Source organism: Nicotiana attenuata, chromosome 1 (genome assembly GCF_001879085.1).
Source record: "Nicotiana attenuata strain UT chromosome 1, NIATTr2, whole genome shotgun sequence".
Taxonomy (NCBI): Eukaryota; Viridiplantae; Streptophyta; class Magnoliopsida; order Solanales; family Solanaceae; genus Nicotiana; species Nicotiana attenuata.
Window position 1 is genome coordinate 24012937 of NC_031989.1, and position 19193 is coordinate 24032129.

The window sequence follows — 19193 nt, forward strand, 5'->3', positions numbered from 1 at the left end:
TTTAAAGATTGGCCAATTCACCCGAATTTCAGGACAAGTATCCTGAATTTTTTAGTTGCTAACTTAAAATTCAGGACTTAGCGTCCTAAATTTTTGAGCTTCTAATTTGAAATTGAAGTCTAAGTATCCTATTTTAAAACCCAGGACATAATATTCGAATTCCTAGACACAATTTTCGAACTTTAGGACACGATGTCCTGAAGTTTGAACTTTGAGGTATAAACTTCAGGACGTCGTGCCCTAAAGTTTGAACAAATTGGCTAATTTTTAAATACATTATAAACTGTAAATATATTTTAAACAACATGCTTAAAAGTGACTACCTGGTGTCATTTCCACAAGATTGCGTGGGTAGCCATTTTTGGACCTCTTACTAATATTTAGTCATTGTTTGAAATATAATTGAGAGAAAACCTCTTTTTAATGCTAAATAGAAGTCTGAACAAAAACTATCACTACTTTAAGCACGAAAGAATTGCAGTAAAATGTACTTAGAGTTCGAAGCTTTTACTAGAGCAACATACTGTGCTGAGTTCGAAAGTTTTCTACATGCTAAATTTATGACGTGTTATTCATCATGCTCGTATCAAGGACGACGTGAAGTCATTCATTGGGAGGTAATGTTTACTCATGCGTTTGTAACTCCTCTTTTACAATTATCTGCACTTACATGCAAGTTATAGTTTTACTCTATTTCGTACATAAAACTAAGTCTAGTATTTTAACTTAGATCTCTTCAACTTCTCCTGGACATACAAACCAACGCTTGAGGGCAAAAGATATGGCGTCCAGCGCTCTCTACTTGCATCTAGATATTTTTTCAGACTGCACTTCGTGATGTAGAAAAATAAAAACTGAACTTATTGAACTCGGAAGTAAATAAAACCAAAAAAGATTATGAGATATTCTCGATATAAGGCATCATTCCTCACAGATAAGACATACAGTCACATTCTTCTGTAAAATATGAGCAACTCTAAATCCATGGGGGCTTTGGTTATTGGCTCCAACGGAAACAACTTGACACAGACATGTGTTTTTGGTAAGTAGCCTCCCAAGCCTGATCACTATAAGCAAAATTCTTTCCTCATCCGCACAATGTATCACATAGATGAGGATCTCGGACACAAGCAGCATAAAACCAACCAAGTACCCTCGCATCATTCCCTTCCCCGAATCATGGAACTACATTGCGATAAATATTAGTATTTTGTTCCACTTCAGCATGTCTAAGCTATCCCTCGGGTATAATAAGGTACACAATTATTTTAGTTCAACCAGGAAGTACTTCCAACAAAAGAGGATATGCGTCTATCAAAATGGCAAACAATATCTTGCAAATTTGTTCAAAGTTGGTGACGGTAAATGTTTCCGACTCAACAACTACAGATTACATTCACTAAAATGCATATATGTAAGTACCACGGAGAGAAAAGAAAGAAAAAAAGGATAGCAAGGTTACTTTCCAGCAACCAACCAGCATCATGAGAAACTATACAGCTACTGACACCTTCATCACTATTTTGTTAGCTAGTAGAGATAAAACAGAGCAGCTACACTATGACATGGTTGATAATAACAAGGTTGTGAAAATGTAAGATATAAATAAGGGAAAATTTGGGATCCTCTCAATTTACAGACATTTTTTTCTTTCTGAACTCACATCCTGGAAAAAGAAGGAGGTCAAAAGCATGAGCCCATCAGGACTCCACAAATTTCAAGACCAATAACAAATGCAACTATGAGAAAAGGGCATTGCTGAAGAGTAACTAGCATGAGTGCCAAGCAATGGCTTCTTCATAAAGCCACCACAACAAAGCCCTAAAAGGCGGGGCGATCACCAGGCTGTATTAGCAACCGAGTAAGTACCTAAATACATCACTCACTGAAACAATGCCTTCCACACGCTTGCTACCAGCCTCCACAATGACAAGTCTCCTTGCTCCTGAAAGTATACCAAAGATCTGCTTATTTATTCTTTCATTTAAGTCATTGAAGACTACAATTGTGCAGGAAAATGTGTTGTAAACTTTGAGTTCACACAGTAGAAACTCACAAGGAAAGCAACATAAACTAGGAAGTGGAGGCAATACAGCTATAGCAATCTTGTACATCAGCAAAAAAAAATGCAACCTTGATAAATAAAAGAAGGGCAAACAAGATAGACAAAACAATAGAAGCTGACAGTGGTAGAAAAATGTGCTGTACACATTATCTCATGTAAAGTTGTCCAAATAAAATGGAACGTTTCCATCTAAAAGATAAAGCGGGCGATATTCCTCGGTGTTTGCATAACCACAACACATCAGAAACAGATATAGACAAGGAAAAAGCTCTCTTTTGGCAAAACTTTAGCAAAGGTAAATATCAAATCTCAAACAAATGGAAGATTGAAGATGTTTACCAGGAACAGCAAGACGCTCCATTACTTTGTGCAAAGGGTCAGACCTTAGACACATCTGACATCTCTGTCCATTGAATAACCCATAAGGAGAACTTGCATCTTGTCCCAATTGTATTGCCTGCAGAAGAAGCAGATAAAATGAGAACTCTAGTAACAGTTTGGGCACTAAATAGCAACGCCAACTTGCATGAAAGGTGCCATACATATGCAAAAAAAGGTGCTGTCCATGCAATTTGTTCCTAAACTCCTCAGTGTTATAATGTTATGGATAAGCACAAGGTAGGCAATGCAGACAGTTAGAAACAAATAAACTTGTAATATTCTCACAGGCCATGGAATGTTACAGAACCTTGATGCAATCAACTGGGAAATTCCTCCATACAACTCAAATTAAGGATCAAAAGGATCCCTTTTTTTCGTAATGACCAAGAAATCCGTCTGTGGCCAACTCTTAGGACCAACCACAGCCTTCAAAACTCAGGGATAATGGACCCACCCCTCTACCCTTCTCCACTTAAATACCAGGCTTAGTTCGCAACTTTGCATGGTGTAGGGCTCGAAACTGTGACCTAAGTCACACTTCCCTCAACCTTTGCCACTTGAACTAAGCCCTGGGGGCAAGATCAAAAGGATCTATAGACCAGACAAAGTGTGTATTTTCCGAACATATTTAGTCTGCTCAAATCAGAATCACAATAACTTAGCTATTACGGAGCCAGTTAGCGCAAAGAAGATCCCACTAGCTCAAACTTTTCTAGTTCAATCCAACTTTCGGAATCAGGATCCACCTCTTCCTTCAATATAACGGAGATGGTGAAGAGAACAAAAACTAATAAATGGAACTGCACATGCATTCCTAAAATAGTGGGGAAATTTGATATGTACATACATAAACATAGAGGTCCCATCCCAGCAAAGAGATCTAAAATTGTAGTTCAAATAGCTCTTAACACGTTTACCTGATGAATACTCAATTCATCAAGACGAATCTGCGCATATGCCCTGTCTTTTGCCAATGCAGTAATGTCACTGTCACAAAATGACAAAAAGTACGTCATACTGAACCAGGATAGTAATAGTAAAAGAATATGTAAGAAGGTTACACAACGTAAAAGCTGCACTGTAGGTTCACATAGAGCTAATTACCTTCGACAGTAGATATCCAGCAAGGAATCATTATCATCCACAATTGGTACCGAACTAACTTCAGCTGTAATACACAATAAAGAATAGGTTGGATGACAAAGTTAACATAAAAAAATGACATAGTTGGAGCAAAAATTTCTTAAGGCTCTCATCTGGATTATGAAAATGCTTCACGGAAGTCCTAGTTGTCTCCAAGTTGAGCGGTTACCTTAAAAGAAAAGTTCGCGCATCCAACAAAGCTAAGCAGTTAAACAATAAGCCAAAGAGCTTCTCCATGGCATCTGATTGCGCTCTAAACCTTTAGGCCTTAGGTCATAGGCCCTAGTCCCCCCTTAAGGTAAGTGTTGAATAGAGGAGATTCAGGAGAAGAATATTGCTGCAGAACTATAGACTATAGAAGAGCTTAAGTAGTTGGTGGACTCTGCTCCTATTGTTTTTATTAAGTTAAAGGTGTACTATTTTGGTTTATGACATTTTAGTTACTGCATCTTATTATCGTACAGAGGATTCTATTTCGTCAAATTCCTGGATTTTTCCAGGAAAACTGAAGCGACAGAGAGGTGATTAATTTGTAAATTGTAACCTCAATCAACCCCTTTTCAGTGTTTTATTCTGAAACCTATTCTGATCAGAGAACTTGAATCTAGACCAAGGTAGCTACTGTTAGGTCTTCTTCAACGACTTTATACTGGGAAAAGTCCCCATATTTTTATCATTAACTTTTGTTTAGTCTTGAGCCCCAAAATGAAGCTCAGCTGATCCTTAGTCCTTAACTGTAAATGGAGTACTAATGACCCACTACAGTTACCGTTTACCAAGAACCGAGAAAGCTCATCCGACTCTGATGATGTGAGGAGCATTTGATCTATTTTTCGACTGCTACCTGCTAAGTGTTGCAGTACAAATTGTTTACTTCATACCCAGCACTATGCGCTTCAACAACTCAGAATGATTCCTAACCACTATATTGGGTTTGGTGTTACATTGAGGTAAATATCTTAAAAGAGTCTACAACCATGTAATGTATTTGGGTTAAAACACCAAAGTGTTGACTCCAACTCATGTATCAGTCACCGTTGTTGCCTTTCACCCCCGAGTGTAAAAGAGTTGGGATCTGGAGCCTCTACTAGCATATTGTTATCATATTTGCAAAAACTTTGTGGTCTTTAATCTTATTAGCTTGAAGTATCTGAAATAGAACATTTTTATGTCTGAGTGATTTTTCTTCTCATTCACTAATCAAACTTTTCTTTTCCTCCTTTTTCCTCTTTTTGTACAAGTTCTTACAGAAAGCAAAAACAGAAAACAGGGTCCTTTAAGAAATAATAGACAAAAAGAAACCTTAAAAAAAAGATGAAACTAGAAAAATACAATAGCAAACACTATCCTGACTTCAACTAATGATTCAGAAAAATAATAATAAAGGGAAGAATCACCTTGAACTAATAGAGATAAAGCAGCACCAAGAGAAGCATTTGGTCTTAGCATGGCGACTGGCTTTCCACTTGCTTCCCCAATTTTTGGAACCCAAGTACCAATAGGAATTGCGCAAATTGGTTGCTGAAGAATTGGCAAGGAACTAGAAGAATGTTTAAAATGCCGGCAGATACCTGGACATTTCTTAGAAATTAGCTTAGAGAAAACAGCTCATTCAGCATATGAAAGAGTAACTTACACTTTAAAATTCCCGAAAGGGTGGCGAGGTGTAGCAGCTGAGGAAATGAGCCGTCAGGTGAAGAAGAATGGATAATTGGAAGAGTTGAGACCTTGTTTTGCAGAAGTCTTAAGGCAAGATCTTTCAACGAGTCATAAGGCCCACCCTGCGAGATGCAGAAGCTAGCAGATATTAATGCTAGGGTTATGCAGAAGCTTTATTGAAAGGCAAAGCAACATAACAATTAAGCTCAATAGTGTGACAAATGTCAAAAATTATCACCAAATTAGGTTAGAGAACTTAGATGGAAGAGGATAGATATAATTCGAATTTAACAATTCCAACAACGTTTCCCCATCCCAAAAAATTCACAAGGCGTTGAATACAAGTGCCCGAGCACATTTAAAGATAAAAGAACAAATGAAGGCGCAAAAAGGACCCCCAATTGAAAAAAAGATTCTTCAAAACAGAAAGGAACTCAAGTGACGCGGCTGTAAGATTTCAGACAATATAGCAGCAGCTCCGTCTAAATTATGTTGTATAATACTGCTTGTCCCTGAAACGGTTACACGCCAATCAGGACCCAAACCATAGAACCTAGCTCGCAGTGCATCTAATGACTCTAAAGCCAAACTTTCAACCAGAAGCCTGCTAGAGGCTTGTTTTACAGCAGTAACTAGCTATGTTACATGTGAACCACTTAAAAGCACACTCTGGTGTGAAATCTTTCTCTTAATTCATATCTTCAGTCCACCCACGTTAGATAATCACTGGCATCATTCATATCCCATTTTATGGTCTTGTTTATCATGCTTCTACCCAACAAGGTGCCAACCAGAGCCTTAGAAATGTGAGTGTTCCATAACAAATGTATTTTAGCCCAATAAATCTTATTTCACATTCATGAAATTCATAATTCTGTTTCCTCGCTCCTGGCAATATACCAGCAAATACTGCACCTGCTTCAAATTAATTAAAAAATAGTAAAACACAGAGAATCTTGTAGAGGAAAAAGACTTGCTTGTCAGAAAAATGCTAGCAGGAAGCATAGCAGGCTCTCTGTAAAGCAGATAGGATACACGCATAAAAATTACAAATTCGGGAAAATTCCACGCTTGATGTTATTTCAGCATTTTACACACCAAAGACAATTTTTTGTTAGTTTGTATCACAAAAATATTTGGCTAAACGATTTAATGCTATAAGCAGTAGCGTATTAGCAACTTCAATAACCATATCATTTCAGATCTAATTTAACAATCCACGTGACTTCACCCACAGCAAACGTCAATGTTATTTAACCTAATAAAGTTTCAAACAAACTGAGCTCAAAAGTTTCAAAGGCTTTCTTCTTTTTCCTCTTTCTTCTGTTCTCGCTTCTCTCTTGTCCGTCAGATTTTGATGACCACTAGGCTAAGGCTCTCATGAATCTAGGGGGAGCAAAGATCAAGGGTACCCCCAATAATTTTCTAGAAAGTTAAACAACTCCCAGTACCTTTTGGGCTTTGGCTAATATCAGGAAAAAAAGACATGATAAGCAAATGTCAGGACAAATGATGAAAATATTGTGAATAGCTGCGAAATTCGCTTACATGGATAAGACTTCTTGAATACGAATTCAAGTTACAGTCAATTTGCCTGTTGATGCGTATCTTTCCCCCTTTCCAAGCAGATATGGTATGTGTCTCGAGCTCTTCCTCCGTCAAGTTAGATCCATGATTCCCAAGCTGAAGTTGGATAACATATTAGCATTTACGTTCATTTAAGAAAGAAGGATGTCAAGTCCCCTAAAGTTGAAGGGGAAGGGAAGAAACTGCACAAAATTAGCTGATAAAAGATGTAAACCCTAAGACCATCTCCAACCCAACACCAATTTTGACACCAAACACCATTTGTGTGAGATTTAGTGTTTTTTTGCTCCAACCCAACACCATTTTGGTGTGTGAATAGTGTTACACCAAATTTGGTGCAACACTATTCATCAACACCATTACTAATCACCATTATTTTAATATTATCTTTTATTATATAACACTTTTAATTTAACATATTATAATTTTGTAATTAATTATAGTTTATATGTAATATCTTTATAATATTAAATTTATATTTAATTTGGGTGTATAATTTTTATAAATTAATTTTCTTATATTTTATTTTTATTTTATTAAGGACAAAGATGCTCATTTTGCACTTCCTAATGCATTAATAGAGCATTTATGGGAGCAACATACTAATCTTGTAAGTTGAATATTTATGTAAAAGTTAAACTAAATTTTACCATAATGTAATATTTATTTAATTATATTTTATCACTGATATCACTTTTATTTGAATTATACATTAATATGTATAATGTATAATATTTTCTTATAATTTATATTATTTAAAAATTAAAGGCATAAAATAATTTTATATTTTATCGTTATATAAGAAAGATATATGAATTATATGGGATAAATATGTAAAAAAGAAAAAAGAAAGGATTTGTTTTACAAAGAAAATAATATAATATAGAAGAGAGAGAAGAATATAAAATGAATATTCTTTTTTGGTGTAAAAAAGAGTATACTGGGTTGGAGTTACTTTGCACCATTTTGGTGTAAAAAAATGGTGCAAGGGTTGGAGATGCCCTAAGAGACATACTTGACTTCCCCTATAAAACCATTAAGCAACAGACAAGAAATACTATGATTTCACTCAGGATAATAGTCCTCTAGGATATCCACACATAGCACGCGTACCATGGAAAGAATAAAATAATGCCTTGTTTTCAGAGCAAGTTGCTCGATTTGACTTTACAGAATTTCTAAAATAATATAATCGTTTATTGAGTAGACGTCCAAATTACAGATTGTTCCATGACAACTGATCCAGAAACAAGGTAACAGACTTTTTGATTCACTTAGATGTCTGAAAGTTGAAAGTGGGATGGCTCAAACGTTTGAATATATATGATAAACGGTGAGATACTTGATTTCAGGGAAGTGAATGTTAATTTGTCTTGGCGCCAAAAGGGAGAACATAGCATTCATTTCGGAAAGGACAAAGTAGCCATGTTGCTCCTTATTTTTTCATCAGTAAAAGTAGCCCTATTGCTCCATTGAGCACATTTTGCAGATTTTCCTGTTTGAAGATAAAAACTTTGACAACTGATGAATGTCAAACAGTAGACAATGATTGAACCAACTTCGTCACACTTTGCTTTAGTGAATTTTCTTGGGGTATAATCAAATTGAAACTGAGAACCAAATATCTGCAGCTTATCCAGAATATGCCATGAAACCAGTTACAACTATGTCATTGATGATCTTCATCATGCTTTATCTAGCTCCAATAATTTATAACTTCATTGAATGAAGTTGAGGAGGAAGAGATGAAAATTTCCAGATATATGTGAATCCTAAATCAGGCATCTTATAGAAATAAGAACAAGAAGAACCAAACAGGAAAGGTTTCTAGAAGACAGTGAGCAGAATTGAAGGTTGAAAACTTGAAGTAAAAGCTCAAGGATGACTCCACACTTAGATGAAGGCATGAGGCAAAGTTTAAAGCGAAACCAATAAACAACATCCTCAGAGAAGGAATTACTATAGTGCTTACCTCCATTAGGATTAAGATGAAGTCCATCGCAGTGAGAACTCCAACAAACTGACCCTTGCAAAAGTCCCACAAAGGAGCAACAGAGATTCCCTGGGAAAAGCTTCAATCAGATGTCAGCAAATCCAAGCTGTTACTTAGTGAAATGACAGCAATAAAAATTCCATTACAATTCACACCAGTAAAAAGAAAGCAGGAGCTACAATTGCAATGAAAAAATTAAATAATGTCCCAATGTTTCCAAAACTGAACACAATCACTATCAATATTTAAGTGTAAAAATGGCATTATGGCATATAAACCCAATAAAGCCTTCAACATGTTAGTCTGTTCTTCTTTTTTCTTTTTCTTTTTTGATAAGTAAAATATAGCATAAGTAGTAGTATTATTATCTTTATAAATATGTATTCCACTTATGGTTGTTTTTGAAAGACTGTATTAAGGGATTTTAATCACTTCAACATATAATTGAGATGCCCTTGACCCCCAAACCCGGCCCATTCTCCTTTCCTCATTCCCAACCATCCATCGAGCTCCTTCCCCTTCCCTACTTCCTTTTTCTGCAATCGATCCCAATTAGTTTCAAATTGAGGCATAATTGTTGGACTGATGCAATACTTAGGTATTCAGTTAACCCATATTTTATCTACCTAATTCTCAATTATCTCTTAGAATTGGTCCTATCGAATAAGTAAACATTTATAATTATAATAACATATAACTTAAAATGGTTGGATAAAGTAATGTAAAATACAACGAGGGTATTATTGAAAATATTTATTTAATTTAAAACCAAGCATAATTTAGACTATATATTGTATATCTATATTTTGATCCATTAACAATTAACAAATACAAAATTATTTACCATATTACGATCCTTGTACTAAAGTTCATGTATAACTTGTAGACAAACCAAATGGCCCCTTATTGTCATTACAAGAGATATTATTTTTTGGTAAGAATTACTAACAATATTATAACCAAGTAGAAACAATAAAACATATTCTTTTGACCAAGTTAAAACTCCTTTGCGGATTGGATAACTTGTACCAAAGTTCAAGGTTTGGCATAGATTACTTCTAGAAATCTAAATATACAAATTCATTATTTCCTAATAATCATCAATTACATAGATAAACCTACTTTTTAAGTCCTCGAAGCTGACAAACACTACGAGCACGTACAGAGTGACTCACTCCCCTATGTTCATTATGATTGCCTAAACAACTAGCTACAAAATCCGTCAGGTGGAAGCCGGATATTAAACAGAATATAAAAAATCAAGAAACTACAGTCGATCAGCATGTCTTCAATATGTGTAACAGTATTTACCTGCTCATAGAGAATATGAAAAGCTTGTTTCACTGGAAGATTTACATCCAAGGCAATAACCTATAGAAGAAAGGACAAGGAACATTTACATTTAACTTATCAAAACAGAAAAAAAGAATGTTTACATCTTCTCGTTAATTATCCTGGACTACTAAGCGGAGAATATAGACAGCATCAATGCATAGATACCTTGCCAGACTCTGGGAGCAACTCATAGGCAGTATGTGTAGACAAAAATGCAGATATACGTTGACGAGATAGCTCTATTTCAGCCTGTGATATCTGTGGAACTGCATCCTGCAGGTAATATCTGATGGTTACATCACATAGAAAGATAGTAATGCCGAGATTTCTTTGTTGAAATGCTAAATACTATCAAAGCTCAGCAATTACAACCACTACAATAGGTAAATCTTCAAACACTTAAAATCTAAAACTTCTCTTACTGCAAAAAATAAAAATAAAAACAAAAAACAATAAAGAGTTTCAAATTACTGCAAAAATATAATGTTCCTCTCCCAGGAGCAGCAGTTGCTCAAATAGCTTCAACTTCTACATAACATTCCTCAATAACGAATGATGTCACAAGAGAAGGTAAGTCGGGAAAATGGGAACTGTATAGTCATACAGAAATTTCCTTTCTTTTCTTTTCTTTTTTATCAATTTCATGGAGCAATATCAGGAAAAACAGACCACTTGATAGTTTCAATAAATTCCTTTTCCCAGAGATCTTATCCACACAATCCCTGGGCATAGCTTATTGTTGAATATCATCATGAGTTGTAAAAAGAAAAGGCAATAGCAAAAAGGGCAAGAAAGAGTATCAAGGTTTATGAGACAAATTCAAGAGAACAAGTGAAGCAGGACAGGAGCCAAATGCATCAGCTAATAGAACATTTTAGTTAGGAGCAATGTTAATCCTCTTACCAGACGAAGAAAATCATTATCAACGTCCATATTAGACCTTGCGGGCACATCTGAGTTAAAAAGCTCAGGAATTCCATCTGACTCCCTGGGCAAGAAAATTGTGTTGACCACACCATAATTTCCACTTACAAATTGCTGGCGCTCATCATGGCGCCATTCTTCATCAACACAGAACTTGTACTGCAAGTAAGTGAAAACGCATATCATTTATATTGCACTATTACAAAATATTATATTAAGATCTTATTTTCATTGACTATGTCACTTGAACTTAGGTGAAGTTTTAGTCCTTTCATATAATAGTCATTTCAACCATGTCGAACCACACAAGGGGAAATATTGCTATCCAAAAGAAAACAATGTAAATCTGTCTCTGCTAAAAACTTTATCTATCAAACAAAGAGGGAAATGAGATGAATATAATCTACTTGCAACAAAACATTGCTTCCATTCTCTCCTTTTTACAGTGAAGTAGAGGCAAACATATGCATTATCAAATATGATCAGACAACACTCAATGACGAAACTGCGCGTGCAAAGAGTCCTCCTCAACCTTTCACTGATATGAGTTTAGACTCTCTAGCGCAACCAGCAAACAACGTTGAGAGAGAAAAAGGGGGTGGGAGAGCAAACCCAGCACCCTTTAGATACCAAGATTCCACTTTACCTTTTATTTTGTAGGAAATTTTTTTGAGAAGGGTTTTTATTTTGTAGGAATTGGTCTTTAAATTCTAAAACAGAGAGGTCTTCAGACAACAACTATATAAAAAACGCTGTTTTCCCACTCAAACTCATCCAACGTCTACACAAGAGCATTTTGACTGCTCGAAAAGTAAACATCAAGCATCGAAGGTCAAGCATCAACCCTCCACAGCACCCGTGAAAAAGCATGAGAAATAAAAAACGTATTCTAGCTCAAGTGGTTTTCTGTTTCAAAAGAATAAAAAAGCATGAGGAATAACATTTCGTATCGTGTTACTGATTATAGAAGCTATCCCCTACACTGGAGAAGTTCTCTAACAGTCTGACGTAATAAATGAACAGGAGCTAATTGATCTCCCTCTATGGGAGCCGCTTTCACTTGGCAAGACCTGCTGACTCTACTTCCAGATATAGAATTGACATAATTTGGTTTCAAGACTTTAGTTGCAATATCGATATTTGGATGACCTCGAAGAAGGAATAAGCAAAAAGAAAGCATCTTCCCCTTTTCAGGAAAATTATTAAATAAAAAAATTTACTAGATATCAATATTAGAAAGAAATCAAAGAATATTACTATTAACCTAAACACATAGAAGCATTTAGCACATTTTTTAGAATATGTCATGCAGTTAATGAAATTTTACTTAGTTATCAGAAAAATTAATCTAAACCATGAATCTCGAACATTCTAACTCCCCTCTCTCCGTCTCTCTATCTCAATGTTGCTTCTCCCTTTCTTCATTCCCCTTCCAATGGTACCACCGTCACTCTGTGCACTCAATGGTCAATAAGTGCCCTGCCGCCTTCTTCTCTTTCTTCTAAGGCTCTCTTCACTCTACAACTCAGCTTTCATTTATAGGTCTTGAAAACCCTGATTTTTGAGGAATGGTATTGATATAGGACCAACTTTATTCTACCAAATTGAATAACAAGAGTAAGCAAGTAGGTTGAATTATATTAAGAGAACTTTAGAATAAGGATTCGTAGATGGGCATTTATCCTTTGGCTTGCTCGTCATAGGAATAATTCCACCCTCAGCAAATTATAAGGTTGGGGCCTTAATGACTCCTGGCATCTCTGCCTCAACTTTCCTGAAACACTAAACGTCTTATTTTTCAAGTTGCAATTAGTCAATATAGTTTGGAAGGATATTTCTATTTAAAGCCACATTTATAAAGTTCGCCTATGAAGCAATGAACAATTTAGTTTTTTGCCAAATAAGTCATTAAGCTTGCCCTGGCCGTGATTGTGGCACATTTGTGGACTGAGAGGACAAGTAAACGGTGACAAGGGGTTGCTGCTTTCCTTGAGGACACAGCTTGAAAGATTTCTTTACAATTCAGCAGGCTGAATAGTGAAGTTGATCCCTAAGATCAAAAGGAGCAGGTTTTGGGAATTCCTGATTAGCTGGAAGTTGTGCCCAATAATACTATTATGTAGTTTGAGAAGCACATGTCTGATTATGCTCTAACATTTGCCTCATTTTCTGCAATTAATATTACTTGCCCAAAAAGGAGTCTTTTTCTAATAACCGAGAAATCCCAGAGGGCCAGTAGTGCACGGTTCAAAACTCGGTGGATAATGGGCCTCCATTTAAATACCAGGCTTTTGTTTGCGGCAACGTTCGAACCTGTGACGTGCCCACAAAGGAGTACATTCAATCTGACTAGTAATAGAATTGTGAAGCTCTACAGGTCAATCACTCACATTCCACTTTCCTATTTCGCTATGTTTGTTTAAATCCTCCAACTCATAAGCAGATACATCTTTTTTCTTATCTCACAAAAGCAGATTTATTTGCGAATAAACTATAGCAACTCATTTAAAGAGCCTCTATCAACTTCCCTTGCATGCTTACAATGAGTTTGTATGCTACAAGTAGAAGATCTAATAGTTTCTGTTCATATGCACGTCAAAAAAAAACTCCTAAGACGCATTTTAATTTCCAAGTAGCCTCTATGCTTCACAACCTTTGAAAAATCTAACCTCGCTATTCATCTCTTGATCAAATTAAAACAACTAGCTTTTTGAGCCGAAGTTACCATTTGACAATCTCACACTATCGGACAACAGCTCATCAAACCCCATCATTAAGTATGACGTTAGTAAGCATTAACAGTCAGCACCATAGCCTATTTGTTTGAAAGCTACAAAGGAGCTTCACAAAGTACATAGTACCAGCATTAACACTCCATATAACACAAACCTGATGATATCCTGGTGTTAAGTTGCAGACAACCTGAAACACAGTTGGGCAACCCTCCATCGGTGACATTGTTATGTGATCTTGCCACCTGCATAGTTCCATATTCAATTTCAACCAAGAAAGACAATTTCTCACAAAAAAATAAAAAATAACAAAGAAAAAAGAACAACAGCTCCTCACCTAGTGAAAGAGCCACTGAGCAACACTCTTCTTCCCCCATAAGGCCATACAAAACGCGTTGGGATCAAAACAGTACCTGCACCAACCCCACTATGGTTCTGCCCACTATCACTCCCAGACCCAAACATCTCCCCCTTCACAAAGATTTATACTTCACACAATAACTACCTTCAAAAAACCTAAATTTCCACTTTACTTGACAAACTATCCAAATACAGAATCTGCCTCCAATGCCCACTAATTTTCTAAAAAAATCCCAATTCTGGGATCCTCCATGCTACGGCAGAGGACCCCTCCTCATATTCTACACATGCAAACAGAGAATCGAAACCCTAACACAATTTCTCAGTCCACAATCTCCCAAAAAATTAAAAAATAAAAATTCATCCAAGTTTCCACGAGTCGACAAAATACCCTAAATTTTCATGAAGTCACGAAATATGGTGAAAACAATGCAATTCCAACTCTGATCTGAGCTGAATCGGAAGCGGAAAAAAACCCTAAATTCAGAATATCGAGTAAAATTAAAGAGGAGAAAAAAAGATTTAATTTTGGAGTGCAAGGATAGAGAGTATCGACATTGATGATAGATCTTTGAAGTTGTTGTGTGCAATGTGGCGGAAAGTGGAGAAGAGAATCATCTATGGAAGAAAAAGGCAAAAAATAAGTTATGAGGGGAAAAAGAAAAGGAAAAAAAAAGGACAAATTGGAAAAACTAAATATGGTGAAATAATTGTATGTATGTGCGTGCATGTACAAAAAAGATTACGTGTACGGATGTGTAGCTGAGGTGAGGGGAGGAGAGAAGAGTAGAGCCAACTTTATTTGTGTTACACTTTTAGCCATCTTTGGCAACTCACTCATCAAACCACAAATTTGTCAATCTTAATTTGTTTAATTATATTCAGATTTCTCTGGTAACCTAATAGTTTCACTTTATACTATTAAATATTAGGTTCTTGGATCTTAATTTAGACTTTCATATTTAGACATCACGATTATCAACAACCACAAAAGTGAATATAATATGATAAATTTAATTCAAAAAAGAAAAAGGCTAATTAAAAGTTCAAGTTCGATTAAACCACATTATAACAAGAAATGTTTGCAAAACGAAAAAAAAGTTTGCATGCAACAATAAGATCTTTATGTTGGAGAAATGATCGTTCTCAATTGGAATTACGAGATGTTAATTTAAAATTATTAAAATTAGAGATTACCATAAATAGAAAAAAGCTACTGAGATATTTGGTTACATGCATAATCGCGAATGAACCGCTAAAGGATTACATTAAGGTGAATTCGCTAAGGGATTGCACTAAGCGTTTTAAAGATCATTAAATGAGAGTTTACCATAATAAAAATAAATTAAGAGATATTTGGTCACACCGTACCGGAGAAATCGCTAGGGAATTATATTAAGGTGAATTTGCTAAAGGTTTATAAGTTAGTGAATTCGCTAAAGATTTATAAGGTTATTCTCTAAGAGATTACATTAAGGTGAATCTCTAAGAAATTGCATTAATCGTTTTGATTTAACGTTAATTAATGTAGGGTTTACTATAATAGAAATAAGCTAAGAAATGTTTTGTGACATGTGCAATGAAAGATAAATTGCCAAAGAATTAAATCAGGCATTTTAATTTGAAGTTAATTAATGTGAAAGTGTTGTATGAGAATTTTGGATATACATAACTCCGCATCACATTGCATAATAGCTTCCTAAAAGGTTAGAAAAATCTCATTGAATAACAAGCAAAATGCATGCCAATATTGAGCTAAACTGACAAAAGATTCGTGCTCAAAGTCGAGGACTAACCAAACGGAAGCCAAAGGCTAATATCGAGGACTAACCAAACGGAAGCCAAAGGCTAATATGAAACGAAGTCTTATCGTGCGAGTTGTCACGACCCATTTCCTCCCTCCGAGAGTTGTCGAGACGGTACCTAGTCCTACGACTAGAAGCCCGTTTGGATTGGCTTAAAAAAGTGGCTTTTCAGTAGAAATAGCTTTTAAGCCAAAAGGCAGTAAGTTGGGATTGTCCAGCTTATTACTTTCGGCTCTTTTTAAGCAGTTTTTAACTTATTTTAAGCACTTTTTAACTTTGCCAAACACTGAAAAAAGTTAAAAGGAGCTTAAAAGCTGATTTAACCAGCTTAAAAGCCAATCCATACACCCTCTAGGTAAGCCTAACGCTTCGCAGAAATAAAATAAAAGCTTGAACATAAATCACTAACAGTAACAAATATCTAATAAGCAACTGAATGTCACTCGGCATATATAAATATCACCTTTGAAATGCACCAAACAATTTCCAAAACCCGGAATACCGCAAGTCACAAGCTACTAAGAAATCTTAACTGTTCTATACATCTTTTCTACATAAAGAGGGAAAACATGAACATAGGGGGATAGAGGGGGACTCCGAGGATCTACGGGCACGGGCAGATGTACCTTGAAGTCTCTGATAAGTAGCAGCGACTGCAACTAGTGATAAGGCTGGTACAATGAACCTGGATCTGCACACGAAAAACATGTGCAGGAAAGGGCGTGAATACTCCACAATGGTACTCAGTAAGTACCAAGCCTAACCTCGGTCGAGTAGTGACGGGGTCGAGTCAGGGCTCTACTGGTATAAATATAATGAAATAAGACAGAATGAAATATCGCAATAAAGATGGATACATGAATCTAACAGAGATAGAATAAATGAAAGAATATAGCTCATAACACAGTGATAACAACAGGGGATCTTCCGAGATACCGTCTCGTAGTCCCAAACGTAAATGTGCAGGGGGATCTCTCGAAATCCACCTTTGATCCCTTCACTCGATACCACATGACCCAACAATGCCACGGAATCTAACCAGAACTCACATTTTGAGAACTTTGCATATAATTTCTTTTCTCTCAAGGTCTGAAGCACTGTCCTCAAGTGTTGCTCATGATCCTCCCAACTCCGGGAGTACACCAGAATGTCATCAATAAAGTCAATGACGAACGAGTCAAGATAAGGCCGAAATACACTATGCATCAAATGCATAAATGTTGTTGGGGCGTTGGTCAGCACAAATGACATGACAAGGAACTCGTAATGACCATACCGAGTCCTGAAAGCAGTCTTTGGAATATCTGGCTCCCGAATCTTCAACTGATGATAACCAGAACGCAAGTCAATCTTGGAAAACACTCTGGCACCCTGTAACTGATCAAATAAGTCATCAATACTAGGCAAAGGATACCGGTTCTTCACTGTGACTTTGTTCAACTGGCGATAATCAATGCACATACGCATAGAACCATCTTTTTTCTTCGCAAACAAGACAGGAGCACCCCCAAGGTGACACACTGGGCCGAATGAAGCCCTTATCAAGCAATTCCTGTAATTGTTCCTTCAACTCAAGAGGGGCCATACGATAAGGAGGAATGGAGATGGGCTGAATGCCCGGTAACAAATCAATGCCAAAATCAATATCTGTCGGGCGGCATGCCCGGAATATCATCTGGAAACACATCAGGGAAATCCCTCACTACTGGGACTGAATCAACTGCAGGGGTATTAATACTGACATCTCTCACACATGCTAGATACACGTCACACCCCTTCTCAATCATTCGATGAGCTTTAAGAAATGAAATAACTCTACTGGGAGTGTAATTTAAGGTACCCCTCTACTCTAATCGCGGTAAACCTGGCATAGCCAGCATCACGGCCTTGGTGTGACAATCAAGAATAACATAATGGGGCGACAACCATTCCATGCCCAAAATAACATCAAAGTCTATCATGCTGAGCAATAATAAATCGGCTCTGGTCTCAAAACCACTAAGAGTAATCAAACACGACCGATACACGTGGTCCACAACAAGAGAATCTCCCACGGGAGTAGACACATAAACAGGGAACTCAAGGAATCCCGAGATACGCCCAAATGCGGGGCAAAATAAGATGACACATAAGAATAAGTGAAGCCTGGATCGAACAGAACCGATGCATCTCTATGACAGACCGAAACAATACTTGTAATGACAGAATTGGAAGCAATGGCCTCTGTACGAGCAGGAAGGGCATAGTATCTAGCCTGGCCTCCCCCTCTAGGGTGACCTCTACCTCCCCGACCTCCACATCGAGCTGGCTGAGAAGGTGGAGTGGCAGCTGGTGCCGTAATCATAGCTTGGGAACCCTGTGGAGCACGCTGTAGTTAAGAAGTTTGTGGAGGTGCACCCCTCACAAGTCTGGGACTATCCCTCACTATATGACGAGTGTCGCCACACTCAAAACAAGCTCTGGGAGGATGTGGCGGCTGTGACTGGCTCGTGCCAAATCTGTTGGACTGACCGCTGATAGCACCCCGTGCAGGAGGCACACTAGATACTGGAGGTGCATAATAAGGCTTCCGAGGTCTAGGAGGAGCTGGAATACCACTAGTGACTGGAAGAGCTGAATGAACGGGGCAATTCATATAACCCCTACCATGGCAAACTGCAGCTGGGGAACGGGCACCAAAATAATGGCCCGACTCTCGAGACCTCTTGGCCTCTCTCTCCTCCACACCCCGAGCAAGCATGCTCTCCACTCTCCTAGCAATACTCACCACCTACTGATACGAGATATCCATCTCTAGCTCCCGGGCCATGCTAGTCATGCTGGGAATGAGTCCCTGAATAAACCGGCGAACCCTCTCTCGAACTGTAGAAACTAAGGCCAGTGCATGTCTAGCCAAGTCACTGAAATGGACTGCATACTCTAAAGCAGTCATAGTACCCTAGCGCAACTGATCAAACTCCGCGCGCCATGTGTTCCTAAGGCTATGAGGGGAATACTCTCTCGAAAATATGTCCGAGAACTGACTCCATGTCAGGGAAGCTGCCTCAGTCGGACTATCCAACTCATAAGTATGCCACCACATATAGGCTGCTCCTCGAAGCTTAAAGGCAGTGAAAGAAACCCCACTCGACTTTGCTATGCCCGTAGTACGTAGGATACGGTGGCACTCCTCCAGAAATCCCTAAGCATCCTCTGATGCTAGACAACTG

General features: G+C 37.2%; 1 protein-coding gene across 1 annotated transcript; it reads right to left on the reverse strand.

The window, feature by feature from the left end:
- LOC109218349 (sucrose nonfermenting 4-like protein) lies at positions 1311-14999 on the reverse strand. The gene is made up of 13 exons (XM_019382735.1): positions 14157-14999; positions 13977-14064; positions 11067-11246; positions 10329-10436; positions 10140-10199; positions 8808-8897; positions 6797-6931; positions 5226-5370; positions 4987-5160; positions 3551-3614; positions 3364-3433; positions 2405-2522; positions 1311-1945 (listed from the first exon to the last, which is right to left on the reverse strand). Exons 1-13 carry the CDS (start codon positions 14282-14284, stop codon positions 1851-1853), a joined length of 1455 nt encoding a protein of 484 aa, XP_019238280.1. The 5' UTR covers positions 14285-14999; the 3' UTR covers positions 1311-1850.

Bases quoted from the DNA above. Each gene is read 5' to 3' on its own strand.
- LOC109218349 (XM_019382735.1), bottom strand. From the start codon at position 14,284: ATGTTTGGGTCTGGGAGTGATAGTGGGCAGAACCATAGTGGGGTTGGT. The intron at 6,932-8,807 runs GTAAGCACTATA...ATCCAACTTCAG, and splicing joins TCATCTTAATCCTAATGGAG to CTTGGGAATCATGGATCTAA. The intron at 2,523-3,363 runs GTAAACGTGTTA...CTTCTTCTGCAG, and splicing joins ATGAATTGAGTATTCATCAG to GCAATACAATTGGGACAAGA.